Genomic DNA, 16470 nt, shown 5'->3' on the forward strand with positions numbered 1-16470 from the left:
GTGTCTCTCAAAACTCACTGTGGCCCATGTCCTGAAACCAAACATAGAATTGCTTCTTGTGCATGGCTCACAGTGCTCGTTCAGGAAACAGCAAGATAGAGGTTACTCCTGTAGGCTAGTTAGTGCTACCCCACACCATGGCCAAAGGTGAGCTGGAAAGGCATTTCTGCCAGTACACTTGCCAGCTCTTAAAGCGCTGGAGAGTTTAACAGAGAAACCCAAAGGAAGGAGGGAAACTGAATAGCTGCTTATGGAAATGTCATCAGTATTAATGATTTTCAAGCATCACCTCCTCCCAGCACAAGAACAGCCAAGAGAAGGCTTAGGGTGCAACTTATGAACATGCATGTATACTTGAAAGGGTGTTTTTCCCTTTCTTAAATATACTTTCATAGAAGTGCCGCCAGCAACATTGCTGGGCTCAGCTGTGGTGGTGCTGGGTCCACTGGAGCTGGCTGGCACCACCCTGGGGCAGAGGCCATCCCTGCAGCCGCCAGCACCTGGCCAGGGACACCCCATGCAGAGAGCTTCAGTGGTGAGGGCAGGATCCTCACCACACCTGTAAAAGAGCAGGCAGGTGTGGAGAGCAAAGGAATTTGATACAAAAACTGCCTGCAGATGGGCTGGCTTCATGGAGCTGAGAGTAATGTATATGCAGCTCAGATCAGAGAAAGCCTCGTACCTCGGGGCATGAAATGGTAATATTTTGGAGGTCAGGAAGAAGTCATCTTCTGGTATAATACGGTACAGAGATGGATGCAAACGTTATCAGCATTTATGACACATTTGTATTATTTAGGTCTAATGGCAAGTTTAAAACCTTCCTCTAGTTTTGCTTGCTACTTTCTGAAGGTACTGTACTGGATGCACCGCAGCTCTCTAATGCTGTGGTAGGATTAAGTATTCAATAATGGTGCAGCCAAGCATAAAATATTGGACTAACCAAATTACTGATCTTGTTGATACCTCAATTCCTATTCTTTTCTTTCCCTTCCTCTGTTTGTAAACAGAGCGGCTTGAAGTCCTCCTTTGCAAAGGCCAGTCAGATAATTTATTTTCTAATTTCATTCAGCTCATTTCTTCTGGAGGTGCTTTTTGTACAGACATGGCTATATCAGAACAAAGCGTGGGGCTTAGGGAAATGTATTTACTTTGCATAAACTATCTGTAGAGAGTGCACAGACAAAATAATGATGCTTCTTGTTTAGTCTTTTCTTCCCCATCCCTGCCTTTTCCAGCCAGGGAAGTCACATCACTTGAAACTGTCTTGTTTTATGTAGGGATGCAGCTGGTCATGTATTCAGTGAAGGAAGCTCTCCAGGGCAGGCCTCGCTGGCTTCGGGCAGGCCATGATATCTGCTACTACAAGTAAGTGCATTTTTGGTGAATAATTTGTGGCTTCCTTTCCCCTCTGTTCCCCTCCTGTTAACAGTATTGATGTTGTTAACCTTTGACCACCAGTTCCAAATGTCTCTCAATTGGTGCTAGTTCAATGTGTTACGTGCTTCCAGCTTCAGGAAACAGCTACAAGTGAGATCTCTTTCTTAGATGTCTGGGGAGAAACAGGGCATGTGCAGAATTCACTTCCCCAGGAGGAAGGAGGAGGAAAGGCAATGGAGGATGCTCAAACCTTGCTGATGCAGGCATACAAAGAAGCTTAACCCACAAAGGTAGTATAGTTGGCTTTTTCCCCTGTCCAGGAAGAAATGAGCTGGATGGAATAATTGTTTTTCTTTTGCATACATGGACTTTTCTAAGAGACATAGGAGCTGAGGAGCTAAAGAAGGGTTAACATATACATTGGGGTGTGGTTGTGTATATATATATACATGTATATATACTATGTACACTTATATATATGTAGAAATAGACATATACAAAAACACATTTATTTATTTGTTTGTGAATCTATCTCTATACTTTATCTTCACCAGCTTTCCTTCTCTGCAAAGCTGGAACTCAAATCCTAGAAGGCAAACTGCTCTGTGGACCACACTTATTGGCACCGTGGCACTGTTATAGACATTGTCCTGATAGCAGTAACAGTAGGGATTAGCTTTACTCACTGTCATACAGGAACTTTTATCTTTCTACTGGGGCCAGGCAACAGTGCTGTAAAGGAGTTCTGACAAGCTCAGGGCTGATATATATGAAAGTTCCCTGTTTCAGGCTGTTTCTGCAGTGTGTCAGCACCTCAGAAGAAAAACACTAGATCAGTCTCATCTTTAACTTATATCTGAGCTGGAGCTTGGCTCGTATGAGAAACATTCTTACCCAGGTATCTCATCTTCATGCAGAAAACTGATCCCTGATTCATTCTGGTTATTAAAGTCAAAGGAGGCAAGTGCAGAGCTTGGGGTTTCAGTAGGTTGAATGAACCCTGCTTTACTTTCTCAAGACTTCCAAAATGTTATCCACAACACATATTAATTATTTTAATGATGATGATTGAAAGGGTTTTCAGGACTAGGGTAATTGGTATGTTTTGGGTTAGAAAATCTGTGCAGAGTTGAAGGCTGGGGGACAGAATAGAACAAGTAAGAAAATTACAGGTGTGAGTAAATGCATTTGGTTGGGTGCCTGTGAGTGGGATGTCTGGGAATGATGCAGCCTGGGGTGGTGCAAGCAGGAAGAGGAGCCCTGCACTGGAAAAAAGAGGTCATATGTTGAGGATGAACTGGTAGAGCATTATGGGTGAAGTTCACATACTTTGTAACCAACTACTCAGCATTTGGTGTTAATTAAGTATTTTATCCTAGTCTTACTTGTCATGACCTGAAAGCTGGGGCTGAGAATGCCTGAGTGACAAGTTTTCCCTATTTTTTTTTTTTGTTGTTGTTCTTCTAATTATTTTTTCTATGATGATTCACCAATTCGCATCACCAAAATGCCTCGGTGTCTCCGGACCCTATGGGTCCTGCATTAGGCACTGTATCAACAAACCAAAAGTCTGGTCCTTGCCCCTAATACCTTGCAGTTGAAACACAGGGTTTGAGATACCCAATGACTGTAGACCGGCAGGGAAATACAAGAAAACAAAAGGTGTTAACACAATTAACAGTAATGATAATTGTCTGGCATAGTAAGTAGTGCTCTCAGGGCAGAGCTAAACTTTTCTGATGTTCTCAATGGTACTCCTTTCTTCATGAACTCATGTGCTGAGGCTGATTTTAGCAACTGATGTGAAATAAGGGGCTTTCTCTTTGTGAGAAATTATATTTGTGTTGCAGTTCACGATTTTGCTGTTAGGTTCAGAGGTGGCTATGTTCACAAGTGGATTTGATGAGACAGTAAACCCAAACAATGACAGTGGGCTGCCTTCCAGAAGTAGCAGAGCCTCAAACTTGTGTTGATACAAAAAAATTCCAAGTCATCCTAAGTATCTGTTGTAATCTCTTTTTTTTTCTTTTTCTTTTTTTTTCCTCTTTTGCGGGGGCGGTGCGGTGCTGAAGGCTCAGATTACCCTCTCTCAACCTGGCATCATGTCTGTAGCAATTTGAGTAGCTATTTTATTTTGTTCCAAGTACTCTTCACTAATCTTTATTCACCTAACCTTTTCTGCCTCAAGAGCTAAAGTACTGTGGTGCAGTGGCTTCCTTTCGCATGCCTGTAACCTCTGGCTTCTGTGAGTATGGGCTTCTGGTTGGGCAAACTTTATGCGCTGATTACCATAGCAGTGGCTTCACATGTCATTAACAAGGCAGTTATTATGCAGTGATTAAACAGCAGCTGACTTCCGAGGTTAAGCCATGATTGTACAATTAAGCTTGTAATCAGATTCTTGTTCAGAATATGTGAGAGAACGGAGTTGTATTGATTTGGAATATTCTGTGTTTTCTAACTGTATATTGAGTTCTATGTCAACATATTCATCTAGGATAACTACTTGTTGTCTGTCTCATTTACTGTTTATTCCAGGTTTACACCTGTATGTTTTTGTACATACAAGAATGCACATACACATATATGCACTTTCACCACTACTGAAACTCTAATCTTTTTGTTTCAGTGATTATAGAAGAGATTCCCAGTCATGAGAACTTGCATGTGGGAGGGAATGTGAAGGAAGTATGTTTGGGGTTGCTCAGACTTTGGCTCAGAATAGGAGGAGATGGGATTGTTATAGTGATATCATGCTGCTTGTGTTTTGGGGAAAGAGCTCGCTTCATTTCTGTTCACCCTGGTCACAGGTACCCTGGGGTGGGACTGGCACATTTTGAAGGGAACCTCATCTAATTACTTTTGCCAGGAGTTATTCATAAATATGGGAAAAGAGTGATATACTTACAAAAATAAGGAGGAACTCAAAGATGTCCTTAATTGCTTTTGCAGCAGGGCTTTTATTGAGAGCAACCTCTGAGCTGAAGGACAGTGGGAGGAAAGGCACATTCGCAAGATGTTTGGGTGATGCACGTTGGCTGATCTTTGCTGACATTCATCTTCACTGAAGATGGGATAGTTCACTCATAAAGATGAATGTTGTGGCACAGCTCTGTCATCGCGTACCTTTCCCATATGTCTCACGAGAGTTTTTATGTTACGGAGAATATTAGCAGTGCTCTTGTCAAAAGGAAGCTGAGTGACACTTCTGCTCTATTTTATTGCCTCTCCATGAAGTGACAGGATACACCCATGATAAACAGAGTTGCAGTTACTATAAGATCATCTAATTCACTTGCTGTCTTGGCAGCTTTTATGTGCTGAATAATACTCCTTTCCAGCAAATTATTTAAGGAACAATGGCAGCATGCTGAATTGGTGACAATGTGCTTGTGCCTTTGGTTTTACGGCTCATTCTAAGCATATTATCCAACCTCCAGCTTTTCCAGACAATACTCAGTTCATAGATAGTAATGAGGTACACAGAGTGTTTTGTTCTCACATCATCACTAAAGACTTGGCTGTTTGGTGATCACAGCAGTGTCAAAACTAGGTCTTCTCTTTTCTCTTCAGCATCTTTATAATCACATTAGATTAAATCATCATCATAGCAATAGCAGGTCACTTCTCAGTTCTAATATCTACAAGAAAGGGCTGAGAGCACCTGACCTTTGCAATATGACTAGAGGCCATAATAGCAAGATGGCTGTGGGAATATTCCGCTTCGGCTGGGATTCTGCCTGCAATCTTGACAATAAAGATGCCTTAACATGGATTTGGCCCTTGAAAGGGAAGTAGTGTTGTGCATTTTCCAGTTTCCAATGTGGCAGACTCCAAAATAACAGCCATGCCCTGTAAATTGTTAAGTATTGCTTTTTTTATGGTATGAACCAAGGTGTTACTAAAGCATATTGCACTTAGCAGCCACACTTAGAGATCTAAGAAGGTCAGGGCGTGTAAAATGAGGACACCAGACTCCGGGTGGTAGAAGGATTTTGGACAAAGGGAGTGCATCAGCAGATTAGAAGTGATAAATAGTTTACTCCCCATTTGGACTCTGTTTTGAAATGGCCTAGAAATCTGGAATATTGATATTTTCTTCTGCCATTATAGTCTAAGCTGATACAATGCCATATTCCATCACTTGCCAGTGTTTTGTACTATACGGAATGCTGCAGCCAGGAAGACTAAAGATGAGATGACCAAGAGATGTTGTTCTTGTATTGCTTGGTGCTTTTGAATTCCTGGGTTACAATCCAGCTCCTTCACTGACCTACCTGTGTCTTTGGCTAAGTGGCTTCACCTGTCTGTGTCTCAGTTCCCCATTTATGAAGGATGGAAAATTAGTCACATATCCGCCACTCAAAGAATGGGAATAGATAAATGGGAAGCGAGTTTTAATTAGATAATGCTTGCAAAGGTCTTCTAAGCTCAAAAAATTATTGTGCAGAGTAAGTGATAAGTAGTATTATAATTATTACTAATTAACTTTCCCTCACAGCTATGCTAGAAATATACTACCTGTACATTATTTCTGAAGAACAGCAAGCAAAATGATTTAACTATTACAAAGTGACCGAAAGGCACAGTAGATACAGCTTGCATGCTGATTAAAACCCCCACCCTTTGGTCTCTTATTTTCTTTCTAATAATCAGCGTATTAGTTTCTAGAGAGCATATGAGATTTTATGAACATTTTTTGAAAGAGAACACAAATAAGGTAGTGAGGACCAGATGTTGCTAGGGTCTTTTTTTCCTTCCCTCTTCCTTGCTTGTTAATTTGGGCTTCATGCTGGTATGGTAGAGTGTTGTGATGAAAAAGGGATGAGGAAGAAAAACTATCAGGCTGGTGAAGGAACATGGAGGCAATAGAGCTATCTTGGAGTGACAGCAGTAGGAGGAGAGGGAGGCAAGGAAGAAAAATGCTTTTTTTTTTTTTTTTTAAGGTTTCTTTTAAAAAGATTTAGAGCTACTGCATTGTATGATGGATTGTGAGGAGATCAGATTATATGCAGCAGGAATACATGATCATTTACACTGCTTACTCACAGGTGGTTTTTCTCTGTAATGCATGAGCGAAGAATATTGAAGCCTCACAAAGCCGCTTGTGAACTTCCTGTTACCACCAGATAGTTTGCTGTAGATTGAAGCAGGTGTCAAGAAGTGATTCAAAAGTCTGGAAATATCCGTTCTGGACAGGCAGTTTGCTGGAACTGCAGAAGTGCTCCAAAAAAGAACAAAATGTGCTGCTAAGCAGTTCAGTGAGAGCACTGTGTATTGGTACCCTCAGGATCATGCGATCTGAGCACTGTCAGGAGTAAGGACCATTGACGACTAGCGTAGCATCAAGGTCAGAGATGCAAAACCTCTGGGTTAAGTGGCATTTTAGACAGAAGAGATATTTTTGGCTGCACAATTACAGACTACAGAGGGAAAAGCCTTTACTAGAGCATTAGGGACAGGTGGGAATACTTTCCCCAATGTCTATGTAAGATATTTAGGCAGTATCTGCCCACAAAGACCTGCTTCCTCCCACACCTCTGACTACAAATGTGAATATGGAGGGGAGGACTCAGAAGATCTCAGCACTCAGAACTTGTGACAGTTCTTTATGAATAAGGTCATCTAATCATCCAAGTGACACTGAATATAACAGAGGCTATGGAGATGAGTACTTTCCCTATACACTATATAATAAATGGTTCTTAATTATCCTTCACTGCCAAAATTAACAGGAACTAGATTAAATGTCATTGTCTTGACTTAAAAAAAAAAAAAAAAAAAAAAAAAAGAAAAAAGACTCAAATCCTGCATCCACTGAAATACATATATAATAGCTAAGTAGATATTTCTATATTTGTGGGTTCATTGCATTTTTTTTTTCTGAGTCTCTTTTTGCAATATTAAGGTGGTTTATTTGCAAAAGAAACGTCGGGGTGAAGGGTTCAGCTGTGAATAAAATCATAAGCTTTTCAGTTTGTCACTGTGGCTCAGTGTTTCTGTACTATCTATTGATCCAGTCACTCACCCACCATTCCTAACTATTAAATTCAGGTGAAAACCCAGCAGCATCGTATTGTGTCATCTTTATGAAAAAGAGCTGATTATTTTGGAGAATTTGACAAGAATAATTATTTTTTCTTTCCACCCCTTTTGAATAAAAATGAACAGCAGCCAAATAAACTGGTATTGTAAATTTCAGGAGCTGAAATTGCATCTTTTGGTTGCCTCTTCTATTTTGCATTTTAATGCAACATTGATGATAACATTTGTCAAAGAAACTTCACAGTCCTTTGGAATCAGAAGGTTCGGCAACAGCATAATTGGTGCAATGTGGGAAAAATATTGTTTGAAATGTATTTATGGATGCGATTTGCTGTGAGGCTTCTCCCTAAAGTGCATGAATTGTCTCTTCACCTCTGCTGAAAGAAAACTTTCTTACCCAGCCTAAAGTCATTTCTTTATCAGAATAACTATCCTGCAAGAGATCTGGTCCTGGGACTAGACTGAGAAGCTCACTTTAAGATTTTTGTAGTTTTAACAAAGGGAGTGTCAGGGGCCTGGGTGCACTAGTAGACCTCGATGACCCTGATCAGCTTCACCCAGGACCCACACCCTCTGCCCATGGGCCCAGGAGCTCTATTTGAGCTCTATTTAAGGCTCTGTCCTGGCCACTCAGTCCCTGTCTGAGCTCTCGTGTAGTGAGGTTCCAGCTCAGTCACTGCTGTGTCTGTGCTTTGCTATGAACTCTGGTGATCTGGATCCTGACCCATGGACAGACCTTCTGGCTTGACCCAGACCTGCCTCATCACCACAAACTTGTCTGATGATCTGGATGCGTGGTTGAATGTGTCTGCCCTTTCTAGCCAAGGCATGACCTGCTCAGGTACTGTGGGAGGGGACCCTGGCTGGCAAGGCCCCTGCTCTGCTGGCTTCCGTATCAAGCTCAGCTCCCCATCTTTTAGGAAGCAACTGGTCCTTGCTGCTCCCTGTCAGGGAGAGGCTCAAATCTTTGAAAAAGAAGGATCCAAAAGAGAGGATTTTTTTGCGTAGCTCACAACCTGCATATCTGTATGAGGTCGCTTCACCTCTGTGTCCAGTCTCTACCCAAACCCAGTCTCCTCCTCTTCCTACTCAGGAAAGAGCCTTTGATGATATTTGAAATATTTTTATGTATGTCTTTTTTTTTTTTTTTTTTTATTCCTGGAATATCCCTTTTCTTCCTGTGGTGGAACTGAATGGTTGGTTTGGTAGGGTATTCATATTTTCTGAATCTCCAGGCTTTCACAGAATATTTTCACATGGCATTGTTCAGGCTGTGAATAGGTACCTGCCTCTCTGAGCAAGATAATTTGGATGTCGGAAACAATACAGCAGTGTTAGCTGAATGCATTAGTTTAAATACGTCTGGACTGTGCTATATGAACTAGTATTAGCTGGCTTCTTATCTGCACCTGCATAATATGAAACAAATGGTTATTTTCCTATGAGAGTGCTCCCATCCACCAGCAGCACATAACTAGCTGCAACCTGCTGTGCCCAGTACAGCCACACACAGTTCTGCCTCTTAACTCCCTGCTGATCTTTGTGTACTGCGTGAATCCCAAGACTCCCTTGAGTCTGATGTACCACCTTGGTCAGTGGTACTTCCCATCATGATCTTGGTTTGCATCTCCGTCTAGCGGAGTTTCTCTAACCTTCCTTCTTTCATACATCCTGTAGGTGCGTTGCTGTGTCACTGGATGTTGTTTAGCACTGTGTTATATTTTTGTACCTGTCCATCGCTGGGATTGGATTTATTGTTCTTGTATGAAGCTTTCCCAGTCTTGGTAAAACGACTGGTTGAGTTTGGAGCCCATCTACAGCATGACATGAAAACTCATTCAGAGTAGACACTTCTCTGAACACTTAGTTCTTTCACGGCTGCTCCAAATGTGCATCTGGAAGTGATAACCATCTACTTTCCTCATTCTCTTTCTCCAGAAACCACTACCGCTACAGTGCGGCTGCAGGAGGAGGCATGAGAGGAAAATGCTACTACACGCTCACCTTCAGCATCAAGTTCCCTCACAAAGATGATGTCTGCTATCTGGCCTACCATTACCCCTACACTTATTCCACAATGATGGTAATACTGATATGTCCACCTAGATAAGCTAATGGGCCTGACAATTTGGAGCTGGTTTGGGTATGAAATTTTGAGGTAGCGTAGAGAAATTTTTGTATGGGATAAGCTGAGGTACAAACCATTAGCACTTATACCAGTCAGAAGATAATGCACATCAAAGACGTCTCCATTTGCTTGGGGTGAGAAGCAGGGGGTTAAAGATAATGACAAGTCAGAAGTGAAAGCTGCCTGCTCCTTCTCCTGACAGAAGGTAACAGCTCAGCTTTCAGAACCGCACCCAGCAATACCACAGTGCTGGACCTCATGTGAATGCTTTGTCAGCTGCTTCCTCTGTACCAGTTGGAGTGTCAGTAGGCATTTGTGACACCCCCACCAGCTGTCAGTACAGAAACTAAAAGAATACAAGTCTAAGGTGTAAATTGTATTATTGAGTTGTACCAAGTTTGCTTCTTGGGGAAGGATTTGTTTTCTACAGTCTTTTCTGGCCAGGGGTGGCTGGCAAAGGAATTTTCTGGGAAATGCATCCATTGTGTTTTCTTTATGATTGTTGTAGGAGAGCCCAAGGTCTGAAAGGAAGATAGGATAAAAGAAAGGAAATGAATGGTTCTGGAAGTAGCTTTGCTTTGTCGTTAAAGATGAGAAAGGTGTTACTGAAAAAGAAGACACAACTTCCAGTAGATCAGTTCCCCTTCCTTCTTTCCCTAGTTTCCATCGTCAGCACTTTTTCTGGGCAATAAATGCTGGTGTGGGTTGATGAAGTTTGGGGTCACTGTATTTTTTACAATGGTGTCAGTTTGCCATTACCAGATATGAAAGACTATGCTTTCAAGGGAGACAATGTCCTCTCCCACGTGCTAGCCATGCTGCTTGGCATGCCAACATAGTTAGGCTTAGATTAATTCCCACTCAAACAACAGTCTCTTGTCCATTGCTTTGCATTCCATTATAGATGTTCAAAGAAACTGCTTCCAATACCTGGGAGAGGGCCAGTCAAGCCTTCACAGTCCAAAATATGCCTGCCAGCTCACTTCTCAGTAGGCTTATGGGTACCAGTTACTCCTCAAAATCAATGAAGAACAGAGTATGCTCCAGTAGTGGGGTTTGACCTATAGCCTTGAAGGGCTGCAAGGGAAAAGATAAATGCAATACTGAGGAATGGGGTGGACTTATTCACCACCATACTTTAGTACTGAAATGCAGTGCCTCATCATTATTTTACTGTTATCGATTTCTATCTTCAGCTGGCACAAAAGCAAGAGAGACTTGGAGAGTTTGTATGCTCTGGGAATCCCTGAATATCTCACCTGCTCCTGAATGAATAGAATAGAGATGAAAAAGATGTTATTCCTAGACTTGCCGGACCAAGTCTTGAAGTATTTCACTGCCTCTTCAAATAAAATGCTCATTGAAGTTAAAGGGAATTTTGCCCCAGGAAAATTTCAAATGAACTTAGACTCAGTAAGGACCATAAAGTTTGGTAAATAGGAATTATGGATGGAAAAGATGATAGATTGTCATGTCCAGCTCTTTAGCCAAAGCAAAACTATTGCTTCTAATAATTCTAAAAAGCTTCTTTGCTTGGACTAATTTAAAATGTTGAGTAATGCAATTTACACATTTCCATGTTTCTTTAATGTCCACAGTAAATAAACTAAATCAGATTTGTGCACCAGTAGATTTAATTTTAAAGCATTTGTCCACTGGTGAAGTATGTTGGTTTTACATATCAGAATAAATTAAAAGTGATTACAAACCCAAGGGCTCAATTAAATACATAGTGCTTTGGGGAAGAAGATAAAGTTGTATGTGGAGATAGTAATTTGAAAATGTTTTTAAATATCATATATATTTAATAGTTACAGGCATATTTACAGGAATACACATTGCAGAATGCTATTTGAACTGGATGCAGTCTGCAGTTCATTACTTTTTGTCCATTAGTAATTACATTTATTTTATGAACAGTATTTTATTTATTTTTACATCACAGTGTTAATTGTTTGGATATCTAGCTGAAATCTTTATGGCAGCTATACCCAATTAAGTTTCACTGGGTACCAGGAACATAAGTAAGTGATTATATTGAGTTCTCTGTGTCTATGCGAGATTGTAAGGTGTGTCTAAATTGAATTTATAGAGCAGTATGTTAATTGTTTTATGACATAGATAACTGTAAATTTCAGTTCTGTGTTTGCATTCAAATGGTTACTGGGAAAGCAGTCTGAAAGACAGCGAGCTCCAAGGTTTGAGGAACAGGAATGTCTTGTCCCATAAATGTTGGTTAAAATTTAGCCTGTACTTGTAAAGACAAAGACTTACCATGTCAGGGTTGTTCAGTGAATTGGGGTGTTTTAGTCGGAGTACTGTTAGGACAAGTGTGCATACTGTAATATACCTATTTCTACCAATCGAGAGACAACTGGTGTTCCACAACACTTAGCAACACCCTGCGATAGGATTACTTACACTAATCTTGCCACTTGCAATTAAATGTAAACAGAGAGAACCACATGTCATCTGGTGTGTGGGTGGCAAGTGGCTATGTCTCTAATGAGGCAATTAGAATTTGTTCCAGAAAGTCTTCTTTTTTAAGCTGCCAGTCATTTTTCTCAAATTTCTCAAGAAACTGTTGGACTTAAGAATTGTTTAAAACTGCCATAAACTGGGGGGGAGGGGGGGGGGAAGAGGGGGATAGAAAATATCCCTTTTAAATAACTTCTTGGAAAGATGGTCTTCAAATTTCCCACTACTGATTGTACAAAATGTTGTTTCTATGTAAACTTTTTGGCTGCCTCCGGTGTGGAGTTGTTCCTGAGTTTCACTGGCATGTGTTTGACAGCTAACCAGTCAGTTCTATAAATGCTCAAAACCAGTGAGTTTTCTCACATTTCTATACAGTCCCTATTAAAATATAAGGAGTAGGCAGTTCTCTTCTGGACTTCATGTGTGCATAGAAATTCCTGTACACTAATAAGAAAAGCACCTAGGAACTGTTCAGGTAAAACGATAGAAGAGTAATAGTCCTCTGCAGCTTCAGTGAACTGGGATGTATTCTGAATGGCTTGTGCCAGTATTTGTGGGATGTAAAAGGTGATGATATTAACTGGCAGAAGAGAGAAGCTGGGAAGTTAGCAAGAGATGAAATTAGTACCAATAATAACACACAGCTAGTGGAATAAAATCAGATTTTATAGACCGTGAACTCATTTATAAATCTGCTTCCTTGCTTCTTTCTCAGTCCCATCTTGATATCCTGGAACAAAATAGGAACCCCAAGAAGGTTTACTGGAGGCAGCAGACGCTCTGCCAGACGCTAGGAGGAAATCCATGCCCATTGCTCACAATCACTGCCATGCCAGACTCTAAAAAAAGAGACGACTTGGAGCAATTCTGTAAGTAACGAAATGAAGCATTAAAAAAGATGCTGGAGACTTGCGGTCATGTCAGCAGTGGCAATGACAACCTGTTTTGTGAATATGTTGATTTTCTTGCCTTTCTCACTTTGGAAAAAGAAATCTAAATATGGGGAATAACCAATTACAACACTTTTTAAAATTACAGATTTACACGGAGGGAGGAGAGCTGACACCATATTTTATTTCAAAAGTTTCTTTAATAATCTGAAAGAATTACAAAGTTCAATATCAAATATCTCCAACAGCAAGAAACTGTGTTCAAATAACCAGTTAAAGCAAAATTAGAAATTTTTTTGTTCATGTTCCAAATTGAAATTACTTATTTGTTTTGAGGTCTCAAACTTGGGGGGGGAAAAAAGTACAAGATCACTCTTTCCTGGTTGTGGACAGCAATTGAAGTGTTCTGGTCAAATTCCAGCTCCTCCAATGTGCCTGGTAGATCCATATGGACACAATATAGCTCCTTGTATTCTGTCAGAGTCCTAACTGATGGTGTACTATTTAATAGTAAATATTATAACTGCCATGTTATATCTAAAGGTGGTTATTTTTCATTGTGAAAGTCAAAGATTTAGACCTTCAGGGGCCTTGATTAACAAGATCAAGATATGCAAGTTTGTGTAATCAACAGCAAGTGATAAGAAGATTCTGGTTAACATCACATCGGGTTAGCTTTGATTTGAGAGCCTAAATGACCAACTACTTATACGTAGGTTGACTTTTTTTCTTGAGTCAGTAACAAGGTATAGACCAATTTTTTTATCTCTGCTTTTCATACATCTATAACACAAGTTGAGAACTTCGAGGGAGTGCGGAAATTTAAATTGTCTTAACATCTTTTTGGAAGTTAAGCAAATATATATCATTATCTTACCGAGACATTAAGCTAGAAGTATCCAAAGGGATTCTGTGATATAACCATGTTTCTCATTGCAGAATTCTCCTTTCAGGGGTATGTGATGATACATGCGTAGGACGACTCATAACGTCCATGCTACATACATAAACTAAAAGGAACCTCAAATATCAGAGTTGGTGAAAATTATTGCTATCTTTCCTGGTTCAGGTTTAGAGCATAGTGACTGCAGTTATGCTGACATTACAGTGTAATCATCCTGAGCTCATACCTTTTTATTATAATAATTTTATTGTAAATCGAGCATTTACTCTGAATTAGCAAATTTCTGAACATGAACATGCTTTTCTAGGTTGAAATTTTAAAGCAAAATTGCCAAGTACAGGCTACATGGGAATTCATAAAGTGCATGCATGTACACAGCTTTAATTGCAGAAACTGGAGGCGGTGTCAGAGAGAAAATTGGATTGTTGGTGTTGCTATTATTAGTATTATTTACACTACAGTAGCACACACAACACATGATTAGGGAGTTTGGCTGTGGTGACATGAAGAGATAATTCCTGCCCTTAAGCACTTTTGTTCCATGATAATGATGATATAGGACAGAAAACCAGTGGGTGGGAGTTGGGGGAGTGGGGGGAGGTTGGTTATAAAAAGAAGCCTTTGGCACACTGCAGATGATCACCTGGTTAGATGTTAGCTGTTGACAGCAATTTTTAAACCTCATGGCAGAAGGTCTTACTAGGGCGGCTGAAAGTAAGTAAGTTGGAATATTTTGATGATTGGAGCCATCCAGAAGAGACATGCAGTGAACAAATTTTTCTGCCCAAGTGAGCATGCCTTTCCAATGAAGGTACAAAGCAAAAGCTAAGCTAATGTTTGGATTTATCAAAGCAAGGACTTGGAGTGGGTCAGTCACATGATGAATGAATGTGCTAAACACTGAATTTAAGCACCTTTGGCTTTGAAAGGACTTTCTGAAAGGTGTGTTTTGTCATAGGAAAGCAAAAATTTCAAAATCGCCAGCATTTTTGTGAAACAGCATTCTTGCTTTCTGACCAACCCCACAACATGCCCAGGTTTGCAGTCATGCGGATACAGTGATCAGGATTAAAAACTCTGGAAGAAAATCACAGGCCTGTACCAATGGAACTAAAGCAGGACTAGTTAAGAATGCTTTTACCTTTGGCACCAGACACAAGAGGGAAACGTAATTGCATATACTAATAATATGCTAGACTGTATACCATCTACAGTCCTTGGGGCTAGCCCTGGACTGAAACCTTACTGAGCCAGGTGTGGTACAGCACAGGAGAATGGATGGTCTCTGCGTATGCAGGACTTACAGCCTGTATTCAAGACAATTAGGAGGCACAGATGCCGAAATGAGGATCATGAGGAAACGACAACACAGTACTGACCAGCGCAATAATACCCCAAGAGTCAGACTGCTTTTAGGGAGTATCATGATATAAATGTGACAATATTAGGAGGCATTGCCATCTTCTGGAACGCTGTATTCTCAGAGTGTTTCAGAATGCATTTTGCAATGTTAAAAGAGAGTCTGGTAGGTTTCCAAAGGTCATTAACCTGTCTGTGAAGGCAAGGTTTGGCTTACTTATTCAGCACAGATTTGCTGAAAGAGTCATAAAGGATCTATGAACAGTTTGGACAGACACTTGTTTTGAATGCTTCAGGCTGTTGTAATATTCAGCATCTGGGTTCAAATCCCAATTATGTCACTGAAGTCCTCTATTTTTGAGAGAAAGAAATATCCCCTGGTTTGTGATCTTATGTGAATTCAGTGGAAGCTTGTAGTTCTGACCGAAATGCCATGAAATCATGTGCCACTGAAATCATGGCACATGAAATCATGTGCCACTAAACAACTCTTCCTCTGAAGCTTTGCAATGCAATAAGATTGAGGACTTCCTAATTCTTTTCATGAACCAATTGAACTCAATCAAAACAGAACATGTAGAAAACCCAATTGTCTGAACTGAAATAGAAATTGTTTGGGGGAAAGAGTGTCAAGGCAAGGCAACACAGTTTCTCTTAAGTTTCCAAGACTATAAAAGTAAACACCCATACTCTTAGGTGGTGAAAATATTTGTTGTTTTATCAAGTGGAAGAACAGCAAGGCAGCACACCATGTTTTATACTGTGGGGATGCCTCTAGGCAAATCTAAATAATCATGTAATGTGCTTATTTTGTTTAAGCAGCTTGGTTAGCTATGGCTTTTGGGGATGCACTTAGCCTAATTTGTGCTGCTTTGTGTGGCTTTGATCAGCAGTTACTTCTCAGTTTCCTCATCTTGTATGGCATGCCCTTCTCTCTGTGAAGTGGTTTGGCTGATAGAAGGACCTGTTTGTCAATGTTTTCCATGCTAAAAACATAACTCAAAAGCAACAACTTAGTGTTAAATATGAAGGGACCAAAGGGTGAATGTTTTCACAGTAATAACTCCCATTAGTTTCAACAGTCTCCATGCATATGTACTTCAGCTTGAGAAGTGATGTGGAGCTCCAGCACTGGGGAACTTGGCACATGGGTGATGAATAAAAATTGATATCTCTTCTTTCTTTCTGGTTCTGGCCAATTCATAGTTTTCATAAGCTATAGTGATTTTGCTTTTTTATCAAATTTATTATTTCTCTTTTGTTCATTTATTAATCTGTACCTTGAG

The 16470-nt window shown here is 40.3% G+C and overlaps 1 protein-coding gene across 1 annotated transcript in view; it reads left to right on the forward strand.

Annotated features, from left to right (window-relative positions):
• Positions 1–16470, forward strand: part of AGBL1 (AGBL carboxypeptidase 1) — a 296923-nt gene that overhangs the window by 85903 nt on the left and 194550 nt on the right. Inside the window, exons 15-17 of the mRNA XM_075159559.1 lie at positions 1281–1368; positions 9364–9508; positions 12747–12900. Coding sequence (XP_075015660.1) covers positions 1281–1368; positions 9364–9508; positions 12747–12900 — 387 coding nt within the window. The remainder of the gene's footprint in view (positions 1–1280; positions 1369–9363; positions 9509–12746; positions 12901–16470) is intronic.

Source organism: Calonectris borealis, chromosome 11 (genome assembly GCF_964195595.1).
Source record: "Calonectris borealis chromosome 11, bCalBor7.hap1.2, whole genome shotgun sequence".
Taxonomy (NCBI): Eukaryota; Metazoa; Chordata; class Aves; order Procellariiformes; family Procellariidae; genus Calonectris; species Calonectris borealis.